Source organism: Mobula birostris, chromosome 3, assembly GCF_030028105.1.
Source record: "Mobula birostris isolate sMobBir1 chromosome 3, sMobBir1.hap1, whole genome shotgun sequence".
NCBI lineage: Eukaryota > Metazoa > Chordata > Chondrichthyes > Myliobatiformes > Myliobatidae > Mobula > Mobula birostris.
This window is the reverse complement of record NC_092372.1, coordinates 7,649,734-7,669,189: the sequence shown is the minus strand read 5'-3', so window position 1 is coordinate 7,669,189 and position 19,456 is coordinate 7,649,734. Positions and strand designations below refer to the sequence as shown.

Below are 19,456 nucleotides of genomic sequence, written 5' to 3'. Positions count from 1 at the left end.
CCTACAGAGGGGCAGTCTAGGACTAGAGGGCACAGCCTCAGAATAGAGGGACATCCCTTTAGAACGGAGATTGAAGAGTAATTTCTTTAGCCAGAGGGTGGTGAATCTGTGGAATCCAGTGGCACAGGCGGCTGCAGAGGCCAAATCATTGGGTATATTTAAAATGGAGGTTGGTAATTTCTTGATTAGTAAAGGTGTCAAAGGCAGGAGAATGGGGTTGAAAGGTTAATAAATCACCATGATGAAATGGCAGAGCAAACTCAATGGGCCAAATGGCCTAACTGTGCTCCTATGTCTGATGGTCTTAACAATATAGCACAGAATGGGCTCTTCGGCCCATGATGGTGTGCAGACTTATATAAACCTACTCCACCATCAATCTAAACTTTCCCTCCTACACGGCCCATAAATCTCCATTTTATTTTATTCATCTAAACGTCTCTTAAAGTATCTAATGTATCTGCCTCTACCACCGACCCAGGCAGTGCATTCCAGGCACCCACTACTCTCTGTGTGAAAGGCCTGTCTCTGACATCCAACCCACACTCTGGGGAAAAAAGGTAACGGTTGTCCACTCTGCCAATGCCTCTGCTAAACGTATCCTCCTCTGTCAAGTTGTCTCCTATCTTCTATTACTCCCTAGCTCACTCAACCCTTCCTCATGCAGTAAATTTCTCATTCCCTGTATGGGTGGCACTGTGTAAGATTTCAGAGCCAGTTGTAATTCAATTCAATTCAAGTTTAATTGTCATTTAACCATATATGAATACAGCCAAATAAGACAGCGTCACTAAGGGTCAAGGTGCAAAGACACATTTACCAACAGTCACATACTGTAAGCCCACACAAGATCACAATCACATAATAAGACCAGGGTTCCATTCTGACTGCAGTCTATAAGGAGCTTGTACATTCTTGCCGTGACCGCGCGCGATTCCTGCAGGTGCCCGGGTTTAATTTGATTAGGGTTAGTAAGGTGTGGGCATGCTGTGTTGACACCAGAAGCAACACTTGCAGACTGCCTAGCAGATTTCCCACTGATTTGAAATGATGCAGAATGACGTATGTCAACATCCATGTGACAAATAAAGTTAATCTTAAAGTTTTTCAATGTATTCTCCAATCCAGGCAACGCCTAACCCATGTTTGTGATCCATTCCACAGAACAAGGAGTACAAGGCACTAACCGAGCAGATAATGGCAGTGAATACAGCACGGGCGACCGAAATTGATAAACTCCAGAAGGAGTTGGAGCGATGCCGGGAACAGCAGGGCCAGGAGAACAGAGCAACCAGTTTACAGGAGGAGATTGACGAACTCCACAAGGAACTTGAGAAGTCACAGAAAGAACGCAAAATCTTGGAGGATTCTTCTGCAAGAGAAAAAGCAGAACTTCAGCAGGTAACTGAACAACACGAGTCAACATCAACCAAGTTAGCACGACGCTACTATAGCTTGGGGTGTCAGAGTTTAGGGTTCAATTCCGACGTTGTCTGTAAGAAGTTTGTACGTTCTCCCCATGAGTGCGTGGGTTTCCTCCCACAGTCCAAAGATGTAGGTTAATTGGTCATTGTTAATTGTCCTGTAGGGTTAAATCTTAAGCCCATCGAGTCTGCTCCATCATTTTATCATGACTGATCCAGTCTCCTTCTCAGTCCCAGTCTCCTGCCTTCTCCCCGTATCCCTTCATGCCCTGACAAATCAAGAACCTATCAGCCTCTGCTTTAAATACACCCAATGACTTTGCCTCTACAGCTGCCTGTGGCAAAGAATGCCACAGATTCACCACTCACTGGCTAAAGAAATTGCTCCTTATCTCCATTCTAAAAGGACCCCCGGTATTCTGAGGCAGTTTTGGTGGGTCCCGGGCAGTGCAGCTCATTGAGCTGGAAGGGCCTGTTCCACACTGTATCTCTAAACAAACAAATAATGACGGAAAATGCTTACTGACCACTTCAAAGCAATTCTTTATAAGTATATTCATTCTATGCTGGGGAAAAAAAAATCTATAATTTTACTCGCTGAATCTGTGAAATTCAGTTGGTGATGAGGAAAACAAATGCAACATTAACATTCATTTCAAGAGGTCTAGGATGTAAAAGCAAGGATGTATTGTTGAGGCTTCATAAAGCATTGGTGAGGCCTCACTTGGAAGATTGTGAGCAGTTTTAGATAGATTGATAGATAGACATACCTTATTGATCCCGAGGGAAATTAGGTTTCGTTACAGTTGCACCAACCAAGAACAGAGTACAAACATAGCAATACAAAACCACAAACAATCAAATAATAATATGTAAACCATGCCAGACGGAAATAAATCCAGGACCATCCCATCGGCCCAGAGTGTCCAACCTTCCAAGGGAGGAGCTGCATAGTTTGATGGCCACAGGCAGGAATGACTTCCCATGACACTCAGTGCTGCATCCCGGTGGAATGAGTCTCTGGCTGAATGTAATCCTGTGCCCAACGGCGTAAATGATGTTACACGCCGACGTCGGGTTGGCAGAGGGAGGGATGTACACAACAACCAGCACAGCAAGCCCCCCTCCTTTACGCCTACCACTCTCAGTGCACTTCCAGTCAGCCTGAATGGTCTGGAAGCCCTTTTTGGTCGGGTATGTCCACGTGCAGCCACGTTTCAGTAAAACACATAACATTGCACTTCTGAAATGTTCTCTGACTCCTGGCTAGTGCCGTCAATTCATCCATTTTATTACCCAGCGATCTCACATTGCCCATAATGAGAGAGGGGCGACACGGCTTATAACTCCTCTTCTCCATAAGTCTCTGTTGTCTCGACCCGGTCCTCTTCCCTCACCTTTTTGATCCCCCTCTGCATCCTCTGTGTGTTTTCCTCCAGATTTCAGCAGGGGTGTCCGCCACTCTGTTCACTAAACCAGCCGGCATTAGCGCAATCAGCTGGTCCCTGGAATAAACAATGCGACCATACTGCTGTCCCGCTAATAAGACGTGTCCGAGTGTAACTATTTCCAACGCTAAAAACCCAAATAAAACTCTCTCCACCAGCATGTTAGAGAGGGTGCAGCTTCAGCGTGTTACTGTGAGAAAAAGATGCAACAAATAACGTAAGTTAAAAAAGTAAGAAAACTAGTCGGAACGGCTGTAACAGGCACGACTGGCGCATGCAGCCTTATCTAAGAAAGGGTAGGCTGACAATGGAGAGGGTTCAAAGGAGAGTCACAAAAATTATTCTGGCAATGAAAGGCTTCATATGAGAAGCATTCGATGGCTCTGTGCCTCTACTCGCTGGAATTTAGGAAAATGAGAGGGGATCTATTGAATGTTGAAAAGCCTCAAAAGAGTGGATGTGGACAGGATGTTTCCAACATTGGGGGAGTCTAAGACCAGAGGGCACAGCCTGAGAAGAGAAGGACGTCCATTTAGGACACAGATGAGGAGGAATTTCTTTAGTCAGAGGGTAGTGAATCCGTGGAATTCATTGCCACAGGTGGCCGTAGAAGGCAAGTCATTGGGTACATTTAAGGCGGAAGATGATAGGTTCTTGATAAGTCAGGGCGTGAAGGGTTATGAGGAGAAGATAGGAGAATGGAGCTGAGAGGAAAATTGGATCAGCCATGATGAAATGATGGAACAAACTCAATGGCCAAATGGTGTAATTCTGCTCCTATGTCTTATGGTCTTATTATTGTCACACGTTCCAAGTTAAAATGTTGTCTTGCATACTGTTTGTACGGATCAAACCATTACACAGAGCATTGAGGTAGAACAAGGTAAAACAATGACAGAATGCAGAATAAAGTGCAACAGCTACAGAGAAAGCGCAGCGCGGGTAGACAATAAGGTGCAAGATCATAACGAGGTAGACTGTGAGGCTAAGAGTCCCTCTTATCATACTAGGAAACCATTTAATTGGGTTTGGTTTGTTATTGTCACATGTACCAAGATCCAATGAAAAGCTTGACTTGCAGACTGTTCATACGGATCAAATCATCAATACAGTACATTCAGGTAGAACAAGGGTTCCCAACCTGATGGTATCTTCTGCATATGGGAGGGATGAGGTGGGTAGTATCTTTGATTATGGTGAGGCAGTGAGAAGTGTAAACAGAGTCCGTGGAAGGGAGGCTGGTTCCTATGATGCTCTGAGCTGTGTCCACAACTCTCTGAAGTTTCCTGCGGTCACATGTGGAGCAGAGACCATGCCAAACCAATTAGGATGTCATGGAAACAACAGGAATTCTGCAGAAGCTGGAAATTCAAGCAACACATATAAAAGTTGCTGGTGAACGCAGCAGGCCAGGCAGCATCTCTAGGAAGAGGTACAGTCGACGTTTCAGGCCGAGACCCTTCGTCAGGACTAACTGAAGGAAGAGTTAGTAAGAGATTTGGGTATATTTAAGGCGGAAGATGATAGAGAATCTCTTACTAACTCTTCCTTCAGTTAGTCCTGATGAAGGGTCTCGGCCTGAAACGTCAACTGTACCCCTTCCTAGAGATGCTGCCTGGCCTGCTGCATTCACCAGCAACTTTGATATGCATTGCTAGGATGTCATGGAAAGTGACGCAGGCAGATTGACACAATAAGTTATTATTTATTTATTATTTTGTTTCTTTTTCTTTTTTGTATTTGCACAGTTTGTTGTCTTTTGAACATTGGTTGTTTGTCCTTCTTTGTTGTGTGCAGTTTTTTCATTGATTCTATTGTGTTTCTTTGTATTTATTCTGAATGCCTACAAGAAAATGGATCTCATGGTTTTATATGGTGAGATAGACGTACTTTGAGAATAAATATACTTTGAAGTATTGAGATGTGCGAATTGGTGGTTGTGAACGGAGGCACAGCACAGCACAAAGCGACGTTCTCGGGGAACAAGAGGCTGATGAATTGCTGACACGTTACCCTTGCTTTTTGTCTCGACAGCGTGTGCTGGAACTGGAACAGGAGAACACACTTCTGAAACATGAAAAGGAGGAACTGAACCAACGCATCATGAGCGAATGCAAGGACGCAGCAGGTGAGATCAAGTTCAAGTTTATTGTTGTCTGAACATAAATAAATCCAAATGAAACCGTGCTCCTCAGGACTATGACGCACCAACAAACCATACATCACACACAGCATGATATTACCATAAATAAGTTAATAACATATAATAAGTTAGCACAGGTAAACAGTAAACAGCTTGGTGTTCTAGCGATGAGACCTCAGTGGTGGCAGGGTATACATTAGCCTCACAGCCGTTACCCAGTCTGGCAGTCCCAGTCCTCATGCTCCTGTACCTCAGCCGATGAAGTAGCGCGCTGGCACGAAGTTCTTCTGTTAAGAAGAGGGCATGTCCTGAATTGTGGGGGTCCTTCATGATGGTTGCTGCCTTTTTGAGCTATCACTTATTGCAGGTGTCCTTGGTGCTGTGGAGGCTAGTACCTGCGATGGAGCTGGCTGAGTTGACAACTTTCTGCAGCTTTTTCTGATCCTGTGCCGTGGCCCCTCCGTACCAGGAGGTGATGCAACCAGTTAGAATGCTCTCCATGGTACACCTGTAGAAATTTGTGAGTCTTAAATAAATAAAAATAAATCAAATTACAGGACTAGGATTTACTAAAACCACAGTGACAAATTCACTCACAGAAACAAGATAACATTTCCTCCTCGATCATCACCACCATTATGTGCCATGTCGTATGACGTGGGTGATCGTGGTCTTTGATGGGTGACCCCCAGCCATTATCAATACTCTTCAGTGATTGCCTGGCGTCAATGGTCACATAACCAGGACCTGTGATATTCACCAGCTGTTCCTATGACCATCCACCCCCTGCTCCCATGGCTTCATGGGACCCTGATCGGGGGGGGGGGCAGTGGGGGGAGGGGGCTAAGCAGGTGCTACACCTCGCTCAAGGGTGACCTGCAGGCTAGTGGGAGGAAGGAGCACCTTACACCTGCTTCAGTGGAAATGTACCTCTACCCCACCAAATATTTTCCTTATTATAACATTTGAAATCATTAATACAAAACATTATTATTTAACATTAATATAAAACTTTTCCTTGAGTTATGGCAAATCATCTGTTCTAAAATACATAAATGGAATTCGAGATCATGCCGTTCAGCCCAGAAATCCATTTTCTGTACTGTATGCCTCTATTATCACAGCAAAACAAAACTAACTAAACAAGAGTGAATTACTGGATAATAGCGAGGGATCTGTAAACAGTTACCCAAAGGACATAACAAAGAAATTTTGGTCAAGAGATGAAACTAACATGATCATTTTATGGCTGCCATGTTTTACATACACATCAACATGTTTAATCTGGTTTGTGTCTTTTCAAACTTCACTCAACTTCACTTGTCCCAACACTGAAATGTTCCCACAACCAATGGACACACTTTGAAGGACTCTTCATCTCATGCTCTCAATATTGCTTATTTATTGGTGGTCCAAGTTGGACGATCTTTCATTGATTCTGTTTTGGTTATTATTCAGGTATGGATTTATTGAGTATGCCCGCGAGAAAATGAATCTCAGGATTGTATATGGTGACATATATTTACTTTGATAATCAATTTACTTTGAACTTTAGCGAAAGAATTAATTCTTTCGACAATAATATCCTCGAATTATTTGCAAATGGAGGTTGGAGTTTCTGGTATAGTTGAACAGAGGGATTTAATAAATCATATGACTTTACATTCTTCGTGTTCTTGGTTTGTTAACAAACTACAGTAAGAAATCATTATTAATTAAATGCAATGTCAGGTAAGGCAGGAGTGCGCGCGTGCACACACACACACACACATGGCCACTTTATTGGCAGAAGCAAAAGAGGGAGAAGAGGGGAGTAGTAGTGAGAGGGGACCCAATAATCAGGGGAACAGACAGAAGGTTCTGTGGATGTGAACAGGACACCTGAATGGTATGTTGCCTCCCAGGTGCCAGGGTCAGGGATGTCTGGGAGCACGTGGACAGCATTTTGGAGATGGAGGGAGAACAGCCAGATGTCTTGGTACATATCGGTACCAATGACATAGGAAGGCAAAGCAAAGAGGTCCTGAAAAGAGAATTTAGAGAGCTAGGTAGAAAGTTGCGAAGAAGGACCTCCCGGGTAGCCAGTGAGGGTAGAAACAGGATGGTTTGGCAGATTAATGTGTGGCTGAGAAGCTGGTGCAGGGGGCAGGGCTTCAGGTTCTTGGATCACTGGGATCTCTTCTGGGGGAGATATGACCTGTTCAAGAGTGATGGGTTGCACCTGAACCCGAGGGGGACCAACATTCTCGTGGGCAGGTTTGTTTGAGCTGTTGGGGAGGGTTTAAATTAATTAGGCAGTGGGGTGGGAACCAGAGTGAAGAGACTCAGGATAGGACAGATAGCAAAAAAAGCAAAGATAGCGTGCAGTCAGACTGTCAGGAAGAGTAGGTGATAGGGCAAGATTGCAGCTTGCAGGGTGTCAGTGCGTTAGGGATGCAGAATCAAAAAAGGGTAGCAAATACAGTATGCAAAGTATTTTATCCTAACGCATAGAGTATAGGAAGTAAGGCGGATGACCTTGTTGCACTGTTACAGGAGAAAATCCAAAAGTTTGAGATGCAAAGGGATATGGGAGTCCTTGTGCAGAACACTCTAAAGGTTAACTTGCAGGGTGTGTCAGTGGTGAGGAAGGCAAATGCAATGTTAGCATTCATTTCAAGAGGATCAGAATACAAGAGCAGGGATGTGATGCTGAGGCTTTATAAGGCACTGGTGAGGCCTCATCTTGAGTATTGTGAACAGTTTTGGGGCCTTCATCTTAGAAAAGACGTGCTGGCTTTGGAGAGGGTCCAGAGGAGGTTCACAAGGATGATTCCGGGAATGAAAGAGTTATCATACGAAGGACGTTTGATAGCTCTAGGTCTGTACTCGCTGGAATTTAGAAGGATGAGGGGGGACCTCATTGAAACCTTTTGAATGTTGAAGGGCCTAGACTGAGTAGATGGGGAAAAGATGCTTCCTGCTGTGGGGAAAGCCTAGGACAAGAGGGCACAACCTCAGGATAGAGGACGTACACTTAAAACAGAGATGCGGAGAAATTTCTTTGGCCAGAGGGTGGTGAATTTGTGGAATTTGTTACCACAGGCAGCTGTGGAGACCAGGTCATTGGGCACATTTAAGGCAGAGCTTGATAAGTTCTTGATTGGAGATGGCATCAAAGGTTATGGGGAAGAAGACTGGGAAGTATTGCTGAGGAGGGGTAAAAAAAAGGATCAGCCGTGATTGAATGGCAGAGCAGATTCGATGGGCCAAGTGGCCTAATTCTGCCCTTGTGTCTTATGAATGCAAATATCTAATCAGCCAATCATGTGGCAGCAACTCAATGCAGAAGTGGTCAAGAGGTTCAATTGTTGTTCAGACCAAATATCAGAATGGGGAAGAAATGTTATCTAAGTGATTTTGACCATAGAATGATTATTGGTGTCAGATGGTAAGGTCTGAGTATCTCAACAACTGAGGATCTCCTGGAATTTTCACACACAACAGTCTCTAGAGGAGTTTACAGAGAACAGTGCGAAAAGCAAAAGAGACATCCAATGAGTGGCAGTTCTGTGGGTAAAAATGCATTGTTACTCAGAGAGGTGTGAGGATAATAGCCAGAGTGGTTCGAGGTGACAGTAGCTCAAATAATCACACGTTACAACAGTGGTATGCAGAAGAGCATCTCTGAACACACAACTCAGTGAAACTTGAAGTGGGTGGACTACAGCAGCAGAAGACCACAAACATACACTCTGTGGGCACTTTATAAAGTACAGGAGGTAATTATTAAAGTGGTCACTGAGTGATACATTGAATTGCTGCCACATAATTGCCTGATGAGATATTTGCAGTAATGAGCAGGTGTACACGTGTAGCTAATAAAATGGCCGCTGCGGGGAGATCACACGTTTTGCAGGTGACTGCAATCACAGAATATTCATCCTTTGCCCATAATGTCCTAACTGATGTAGAACTTTCTCTTTAAAACATTTCTGCACCCCTCACCTCCATGGGTAATAGTAAAAATTACTTTGTTTATGTTACAAGTTCCTTCTACTGCAGAATTCTAACGTGTTTGATGCTCCATAGTGCCACCTCTATTGTGCATCTTTTGTCTATGCCTTTTGCAAGTGGAATGGCACAGCAGATCCAAACAGGCTCCCAGGGGTCACTTCATCTCCCTAATGAGGTGCAATTGAAGTATTTCTTTAAAATGTGAATCACAGGAAAATTAGAAATCTGATTAGGCACATTCTTTTCTGCCCCAAGCCACCGCCTATAACAGGATTGTACTGTGTCTACAGAAAAATTCTCAGAGAAGATAGCAAAGGAAAATGCGCAGTCAAGGAAGGAGATAGACGAAGAACGATCTCGCTATCAAAACCTCCTGAAGGAGTATTCCCGTCTGGAGCAGCGCTATGACAATCTGCAGGAGGAGATGACGTTCGTTAAGGTGTTTCTATAAACTTTTACAGACTAATACAAACAAGTACTGTAGTTTAAAAAGCCTACATTTACATCTGAATACTTCTGGTTAACAATGGATTCCATTTCATTGGGACACAACAAGACCAGTACATTTTGGTCCAGTTAAGTGGCTGCCCCAATTAGCTGAAGTGAAGAAACTGGATTGCTTTCATACAATGTTATGGATGATTGCATCCTCCAAATCTTTATTTTCATCATAACATTGAAAATGATTGCCAATACTTTCAAATTCTTTGTACTCCTAACTTACTGAAGTAGAGAAATAGTTTCAATTTCTCTCCCGGTCATTTAGACATAAGACCATGAGGCACGGGAGCACAATTAGGCCATTCGGCCCATTGAGTCTGCTCCCCCATTCCATCATGGTGATCCTGGATCCCACTCAACCCCATACACCTGCCTTCTTGCCATATCCTTTGATGCCCTGACCGATCAGGAAACGATGAACTTCCACCTTAAATATATGCACAGGCTTGGTCTCCACCACAGTCCGTGGCTGAGCATTGTACAGATTTACTACTCTCTGGCTTAAAAAAAATCCTCATTATCTCTGTTCTAAAGGGTCACCTCTCAATTCTGAGGCTGTGCCCTGTAGTTCTGGATACCCCCACCAGAGGAAACATCCTCTCCACATCCACTCTATCTAGCCCTTTCAACATTTGGTAGGTTTCAATGAGATCCCCCCAGCATTCTTCTAAATTCCAGTGAATACAGGCCCAAAGCTGCCAAAGGCTCCTCCTATATTAACCCCTCAATTCCCAGAATCATCCTCATGAACCTCCTCTGGACTCTCTCCAATGACAACACATGTTTTCTGAGATATGGGGCCCAAAACTGTTGACAATACTCCAAGTGCAGCCTGACTAGTGTCTTATAAAGGCTCAGCATTATCTCCTTGTTTTTATACTTTATTCCCCTTTAAATAAATCCCAACATTGCATTTGCCTTCTATTTACCAGAGATTCAATTTGGTACAAAAACTCCCAAGTCCCTCTGCACCTCTGATGTTTGAACCTTCTCCCCATTTAAATAATAGTCTGCACTATTGTTCCTTTTTACCAAAATGCATTATCATACATCTCCCAACACTGTATTCCATCTGCCACTTTTTTGCCCATTCTAACAATTTGTCCAAGTCCTGGGCCTGTAACGGGCTGTAGATTTCTATGTTTATGTTTGAAAAGGTCGGCACAGCATTGTGAGCCAAAAGGCCTGCACTGTGCTGTAATGTTCTGTGATCTGAAAACAAGACGTTCCAGTGATAAGAATAGTCTGTGAAATAGCAGGTTCAGTGGTGTGACACCTGCTGCAGAGAAGCTTCTAGAAAGATACAGATTCAGCTATACTGTATGTTGGTGATTTTATATAAAATACAAGCTGGCATTGGAAAAGTTAAACTGCAAAAACAAAACAAAAAAGCAATTTTACACTGCAATCCAACTCTGACAAGGGCACAGAACTGAGGCGTCTTTTGCCTCTGTTCTGTCTCGGAGAGCCACAGATGTGGATCAAGATGGACAGCAGTTCTGGAGAGCATGCCTGACCTGCTGAGATCCCACAGCATTTTGTGTTTTCTGGAGTGGGGGGTAGGGGTGGTGGTAGTGCCGCAGTTACAGCAACGCTGTTATAGCCCGGGGCATCAGAATTCAGAGTTCAATTCCGGTGTCCTCTGTTAGAAAGTTTGTATATTCTCCCTGAGTGCCTGGGTTTCCTCCGGGTGCTCCGGTTTCCTCCCACAGTCCAAAGACGTAACCGTTAGTAAGTTAATTGCTCGTTGTAATGAGACTAGGGTTAAATTTACGGGTTGCTGGGTGGTGCAGCTCGGTGGGCCACAAGGGCCTGTTCTTCACTGTTTCTCTAAATAAATATATATATCAGGTCAAGGCTTTTCATTTCTCATGGATGCTCTCTGATCTGCTGAGTTCCTCCAGCATTTTATCCTCTCCATGATTTGTTGGTCTTTAGGAGTGCAGGACACAACTTTCTTAAGCCCATCACCCCTTCTGGGGCATCGGCTCTTGACAACAGCTCTCCCGACCCCTCTGACCTGAGCCAGTCCCCCAAGTTATCCCCAGGTGTAGCCCATTGTCGAAGATCCTTCCTCTCCCAGGAAGTCGTCTCTGGAGCTTCTGCAGCTCTGGATTTTTAATGGGATGGGACTGCTAGCCCCTGTCGCAGCCGGGCTTAGAACCGTCCATGTCTTCTACCAAATAGATTCAACCCAGCATATCCCCGCTGACCTGATTTGACACAAAACAACACATTTCATCGTACGTTTCTAAGTACACAACAAAGAAAGCAGAACTTTAATCTTCGTTACCGCTCAGCACGATTCCTTTGTCAGCGGCAGTGTTTAACGTGACATCTCAACACTGCTTGAAGGCATTTGTGTATTGCCTAAAATTATCTTCCTTTGTCACATTGAAGCTCAAGTTCAATTATCATTCAACCATACACATGAATACATCCAAGTAAAGCAGCGTTCCTCCAGGGCCAGGGGGCAAAACATAGAGCCAGCAGCACACAGCACATATTCTTACAGAAACAGAAAAACATAGTCACCAAAAAAATATCGCCCCAGTCCCTGGTCTGTAGATTGATGGTGCATGGGCTGTTGTCCTGATCCAGCTTGTCTTCCACTGAGTGAACACTGGAGGGCAGCAGTGATGGGAGGGGGCAACATTGTACATCGCAATATTGAAACATTGAGTGAGGTACATCATTTGCACCAACAACCAACATAGTCTAGGATGAGCTGGGGATAGCCCACAAGTGTCACCAAAGAACATCGAGCATCGACCAGTACAGCACAAGGAGCAAGTCCTTTGGCCCAATGTTGTGTCAAACCAATTAAATTAGTAATAGACAATAGGTGCAGGAGTAGGCCATTCAGCCCTTCAAACCAGCACCGCCATTCACTGTGATCATGGCTGATCATCCACAATCAGTATCCAGTTCCTGCCTTAGCCCCATAACCTTTGATTCAGCTATCTTTAAGAGCTCTATCCATCTCTTTCTTGAAAGCATCCAGAGACTTGGCCTCCACAGCCTTCTGGGGCAGAGCATTCCATATATCCACCACTCTCTGGGTGAAAAAGTTTTTCCTCAACTCCGTTCTAAATGGCCTACCCCTAATTCTTAAACTGTGGCCTCTGGTTCTGGACTCACCCATCAGCGGGAACATGCTTCCTGCCTCCAGCGTGTCCAATCCCTTAATAATCTTATATGTTTCAATAAGATCCCCTCTCAGCCTTCTAAATTCCAGAGTATGCAAGCCCAGTTACTCCAATCTTTCGAAATATGACAGTCCTGCCATCCCAGGAATTAACCTTGTGAACCTACGCAATAGTGAAAGGGCCAACTAAACTAATCTCTTTTGCCCACACAATGCCCGCACCCTTCCACTTTCCTCACATTCATGTCCCCATTTAAACACCTCTTAAAAGTCTCTAATGTATCTGCCTCTACCACCACCCCAGGAGTCCACCACTCCCTGTGTAAAAAAACTTGCCCCTCACATCTTTGAAATTACCCCCCCCCCCACACTTTAAATGCATGTCCTTTGGTATCAGATGTTTCAACCCTGGGAAAAAGAAAAAGATGCTGTCTATGCCTCTCATAATCTTATAAAGCTCTCTCAGATCTCCCCTCAGCCTCTGTTGTTCTTGAGAAAACAACCCAAGTTTGTCCAACCTCTCGTTATAGCACACGCTCTCTAATCCAGGCTCATCCTGGTGAATCTCTTCTGCACCCTCTCCACCATCTTTAGCCCTAACCCGTATAGAATGTGGGAGGAGCCCGGAGTGGTTGTGGGGAGAACGTACAGATTCCTTAAAGGCAGCCGTGGGAATTGAACCCTGATTGTTAGTAATGTAACGTGTTACTCCAGATGCTGTACTACCATGCCGCCCAATAACTACTGATGCATTTCATTAAATAATGACCCAAGATGCACAGAGCGTGAATACAAATGATAGAGTTGTTCCTGGGAGAATAATTGATGATGTAAATGAAGATCTAATTCCCGGATCCTTGCTCTGTCTTGTTCCACTAATTCCTCAATTATTTTCTCACATTATTTTAGCAAACGCCAGGCCACCGGAGAAACCCCTCCAATCAAAGCAGCCTCGAATCTGATTCCAACTATCCCTCCATCTCAATGTCTGACATCGGGGACACCGAGGACGCCGTGCAGCTGGTTGAGGTGACTGATTTTAGATTCTACAATTTCATAACTTGGCAACACAAAGACTTCCAACCGACTAATACAGTGAGAGATCTCTAACCACAGCTTGCTTTTTACAACCAGGATCAGAAATAGGCCATTCAGCCTGTCGAATCTGCTCCGTCAATCAACCATGGCTGCTTTAATTTTCATTTCGATCCCACTTTCCTGTTCTCTTCCCATAGCTTTTGACACCCTAACTCATCAAGAACCTACCGACCTCCGCTTTAAGTATACCCAATGACTGCCTCCACAGCTGTTTAACAAATAAACACGTTCAACTGGTCTAGCCTGATAACGAAGAACAGGTGCTCAGTGAAAACAACGACCTGGCCATCTGTGGCAATGAATTCCACAGATTCACTATCCTGTGGCTAAAGAAATTCCTCCTCATCTCTGTCCTAAGTGGATGTTCCTCTATTATGAGGCTGTGCTTTCTGGTCCTAGACTCTCCCACTATTGGAAACAACCTCTCCATGTCCACTCTATCTAGTCCTTTCAACAGTTGATAGACTCCAATGTGATCCTTCCTCGTTCTTCCAAACTCCAGCAAGTACAGGGTTCAATTCCCGACGCTGTTTGTAAGGAGGTTGTATAGTCTTCCTGTGACCACGTGTGTTTTTTCTGGTTTTCCTATAAGACCATAAGATATAGGAGCAGAATTATGCCATTTGGCCCATTGAGTCTGTTCTGCCATTTTATCATGGCTAATCCATTTTCCCTCTCAGTTCCAATCTCCTGCTTACTACCTGTATCCCTTCATGTCCTGACCATTTAAGAACCTATCAACCTCTGCCATAAATATACACAATGACTTGGCCTTCACAGCTGCCTGTGGCAATGAATTCCACAGATTCACAACTCTCTGGCTGAAGTCCTCCTCATCTCTGTTCTAAGAGGATGCCCCACTATTCTGAGCCGCTTCTTCTGGTCTTAGACTCTACTGCCATAGAAAATATCCTCTCCACATCTACTTTATCAAGGCCTTTCACCATTCATTAGGTTTCAATTAGATCACCCCTCATTCTTCCAAATTCTAGTATAAACAGGCTCAGAACCATCAAATGCTGTTTAGTATGACAAGCCGCTCAATTGTGGAATAATTTTCGTGAGCCTCCTTTGAACCCTCTCAAGTCTCAGAAAATCCTTTCTCAGATATGGAGCCCAAAATTGTTCACAAGACTCCAAGTGAGGCCTCACCAGTGCTTTATAAAGTTGCAACATTACATCCTTGCTTTTATATTCTAGTCCTCTTGAAATGAATGCTAATATCACATTTACCTTCCTCACCACAGACTCAACCTGCAAATTAACCTTTGTCTTCTGCCAATCAGCCACTGCTTTACCCATGCTAGAATCTTTCCTGTAATACCATGGGCTCGTAGCTTGTTAAGCAGCCTCATATGTGGCATCTTGTCAAAGGCTTTCTGAAAATCCAAGTACACAACATCAACTGGTTCAACTAGTCTGTCCCGCTTGTTATTTCTTCAAAGAATTCCAACAGATTCATCAGGCAAGATGTTCCCTTGAGGAAATCATGCTGACCATGGCCTATTTTATTACGTGCCTCCAAGTACCCCAAAACCACATCCTTAACAATCAATTCCAATATCTTCTTAACCACGGAGGTCAGACTATCTCCCTTTCTTCTGCTTCTCTCCCTTCTTGAAGAATGGAGTGACATTTGCAATTTTCCAGACTTCCAGAACCATTCCAGAATCTAGTGATTCTAGAAAGATCATTACTAATGCCTCCACAATCTCTTCAGCCACCTCTTTCAGAAACTTGGCGTGTAGACCATCTGGTCCAGGTGATTTATCTACCTTCAGACCTTTCAGTTTCCCAAGAACCTTCTCCCTAGTAATGGTAACTTCTCACACTTGACACCTGACACCAGGAACTTCCACCATTCTGCTAGTGTCTTCCACAGTGAAGACTGATGCAAAATACTTAGTCAGTTCATCTGCCATTTCCTTGTCCCCCATTAGTACCTCTTCAGCATTGTTTTCCAGTGATCTGATATCCACTCTCACCTCTCTTTTACACTTTATGTACCAAAGAAACTTATGGTATCCTCTTTAATATTATTGGCTAGCTTAGTTTCATATTCTATCTTTACCTTCTTAATCACTATTTTTAGTTGTCTTCTGTTGGTTTTTAAAAGCTTCCTAATCCTCTAATTTTTTATCTATTATGCTCTCTCTTTGGCTTTTATATTGGCTTTGATTTCTCTCGTTAGCCTCTGTTGTGTCATCTTGCCTTTAGAATATATCTTCCTCTTTGGGATGTATGTATGCTGTACCTTCTGAATTGCTTCCAGAAATTCCAGCCATTGCTGCTCTGCCATCATCCCTGCCAGTGTTCTTTTCCAATCAATCCTGGCCAATTTCTCTCTCATGCCTCTAATTCTCTTTACTCCACTGTAATACTGATACATCTGACTTTAGCTTCTCCTTCTCAAATTTCAGGGTGAATTCAATCATAGTCTGATCGCTGGCCCCTATGGGTTCTTTTACCTTAAGCTCCCCGATCAATTCTGGTTCATTACACAACACCCGATCCAGAATAGCTGATCCCCTAGTGGACACAACGGCAAGCTGCTCTAAAAAGCCATTTCATAGGCATTCTCGAAATCCTTCCTCAAAGGATCCAACACCAACCTGATTTTCCCAATATACTTGCATATTGAAATCCCCCATGACTATTGTAACATTACCTTTTCGACATGCATTTTCTATCTCCATTTGTATTTTGTAGACCACATCCTTACTACTGTTTGGGGGTTTGTGTACAACTCCCATTAGGGTCTCTTTACCCTTGCACTTCCTCAGCTCTATCCACATTGAATCAACACCTTACGACCCTATGACACTACTTTCTAATGATTTCACTTTTTACCAGTGGAGCAATGCCATCCCCTCTGCTTTCCTTCCTGTCCTTTCAGTACAATGTGTATCCCTGGACATTAAGCTCCCAGCTATAATCTTTCAGCCATGATTAATTATGCCTACAACATCTTACATGCCAAAATGTAACTGTGCTACAAGTTCATCAACCTTATTCTGTGTACTGCGTGCATTCAAATATAATGCCTTCGGTCCTGTATTCATCCTTTTCAATTTTGACCACTCTTTACCTTGCAACTCATCCAGCTGACTGCTATTTTGCCCGATCTTTAGCTCTTCCTTGCTAGCAGTCTCACTACACGTTACCTGTTTGTAAAGCAACTAGCTCATCCTCAGTACTACCTGGTTCCCATCTCCCTGCCAAATTAGCTTAAACCCTCCTGAACAACTCTGGCCAAGCTGCCCACAGGGATTTTGGGCCCCCCTTGGGTTCAGGTGTAACCCATCCCTTTTCTACAGGTCGTACTCCCCAGAAGAGATCCCAATGATCCATAAATCTGAACCTCTGCCCCCTGCACCAGTTCCTCAGCCATGCCATGGAAATGCCACGGACCTGATCCGAGATATCCCTGATCCTGGCACCAGGAGGCAACATAGCATCTGGGTGTCTCAATTGCACCCACAGGACCTTGTCTATGTCCCTCTGACTGGGGAATCTCCTAACAACACTGCAGTCCTCTTTACCTCTCTGTTGTCCTGAGTCACAGAACCAGACTCAGTGTCAGAGACCTGGTCACTATGGCTCCCTGTGGTAGGTCATCCCCCCTCAATTGTATCTGAAGTTGTATATTTACTATTGAGGGGAATGGCCACAGGTGTACTCTGCACTGGCTGTGCATTTCCCCTCCTTCTCCTGACAGTCACCCAGTGTCCTGTCTCCTGCAACCTTGGGGTGACTACCTCCCTGTAGCTCCTGCCTATCACCTCATTCTCCCATTTGAGTCGAAGGTCATCGAGCTGCAGCTCCAGTTCCTCAATATGTTCTCTCAGGAACTACAACTTGGTGTGCCTCGAGCAGAATCAGGTCTCCGAGACCTCCTATATCCCAGACACTGTACAAAACACTACCCCAGAGCCATTCTCACTAATCCATATGCCCTAACAGGTGAGGAATGAACAAATATGAACAGAAAGAGAGAAACTTACCGATTACTTTATTTCACCCAAGCCAGATATTGCCTAAGACTGATGAGCCAAAGCCACTCTAAACACTGGCACTCTCAAAAATAACTGGCTGCTCCACTTGCACTTGTGTTCTTTCTATTGGCCTTTTCTAATTAATCCCTCTTCTTGCTTGGTCACTCCCCAACTCAGAGAAACTGCCACAAAGCTCTACAGTTTAAATCTCTGTTGCCATCTTGATTGAAAGGTAGCTCTTTTTACGCACGCCTGACATTGGCTGTCCATCTCCCGTTTCGTCCCACGTTCCAGAAATGTACTGCTTAGTGTTCGTAAGTTGTGAGCATGTTATATTGCTGTTGGAAACAGTGTGACATGTTTGAGTTGCCCCAGCACATTCTTGGACTTTGCTGGTTATTGATGCAAATGACACATTTCACCACATGTTTCTATGTATAATTGTCAAACAAAGATCATGTTTAATCTTTAGATTTTATCCAAAGTTCAAAATAAATTTATTATCTAAGTACATAATATGTCACCACAGACATCCCTGAGATTCGTATGCGGGCATTCACAGTAAATCCAATAAACAGAATAGAATCAATGAAAGATCGCCCCCAACAGGACAGACAGGTTTCTTCATGCAAAGCTGTGACATACCCTCAGGGGCAACTTTATTAGAAACCTCCCGTACCTAATAAAGTGGCCACTAAGTGTATGTTTGTGGTCTTCTGCTGCTGTAGCCCACCCACTTCAAGGTTCAATGTGTTGTGTCTTCAGCGTACCACTGTTGTAACACATGGTTGAGTTACCGTTGCCTTCGTGTCAACTTGAACCAGTCACTTCTGACCTCACACATTAATAACTGAATCTGTTGACCATGCCTGCATGCTTTTACGCATTGTCCTCGCAAACAGAACTGCTGCTCACTGGATGTTTTTTTTTGTTTGTTTTTTGCACCATGCTCTGTGACTCTAGAGACTGTTGTGCATGAAAATCCCAGGAGATCAGCAGTTTCTGACATACTCAAATCACCCCATCTGGCACCAACAATCATTCCACAGTCAAAGTCACTTAGATCACATTTCTTGCTCATTTTGATGTCTGGTCTGCACAGCAGCTGAACCTCTTGACCATGTCTGCATGCTTTTATATTTTATGTATTGAGTTGCTGCCACAGAATTGGCTGACTAGATATTTGCAATAACAAACAGATGGACAGATGTATCTTATAAAGTGGCCACTGAGTACATATGGGACCCATACAGGGTCTGTTGTGATGCCGTGGACAAAAATATAGAATAGCTATACATTAAACCAACATTATTACATTACCGTCCAATAATGTTTCAGTGCAAAGCTGTGAAATACCTTCTTATCTATCAGTTAATTTAATCAAGGAATAATTGTGTGCAGCCTGGAGATCTTTGCATCCTCCAAATCTTTATTTTCATAGTAACATTCAAGATGATTCTCGATGTCTTCAAATTCTTCGTAGTGCCTAACTTGTTGAAGCAGTGAAACCATTTCATTTTTACTCTCGGCTGTTTCTGAAATCTCAAAGCCTCAATGCTTGAAAATGCAGTGAGGTAAACAGTTCTGGATTGTCTTACTGCTTATTTTCTCACCAACTATCAGTAACAAAAATTTCTGCTTTTTGAACACAAGCATATGCAACTGACACAATTCAAAAAATGTTTGCTCTAAACATGGCGTAG

The 19,456-nt window shown here is 43.8% G+C and overlaps 1 protein-coding gene across 1 annotated transcript in view; it reads left to right on the top strand.

Moving 5' to 3' along the window:
* The window catches only part of myo5b (myosin VB), a 281,336-nt gene that overhangs the window by 222,622 nt on the left and 39,258 nt on the right, over positions 1-19,456 (top strand). Inside the window, exons 22-25 of the mRNA XM_072252190.1 lie at positions 1,165-1,401; positions 4,907-5,000; positions 9,302-9,450; positions 13,570-13,689. Of these exons, the coding sequence (XP_072108291.1) occupies positions 1,165-1,401; positions 4,907-5,000; positions 9,302-9,450; positions 13,570-13,689 (600 nt within the window). The remainder of the gene's footprint in view (positions 1-1,164; positions 1,402-4,906; positions 5,001-9,301; positions 9,451-13,569; positions 13,690-19,456) is intronic.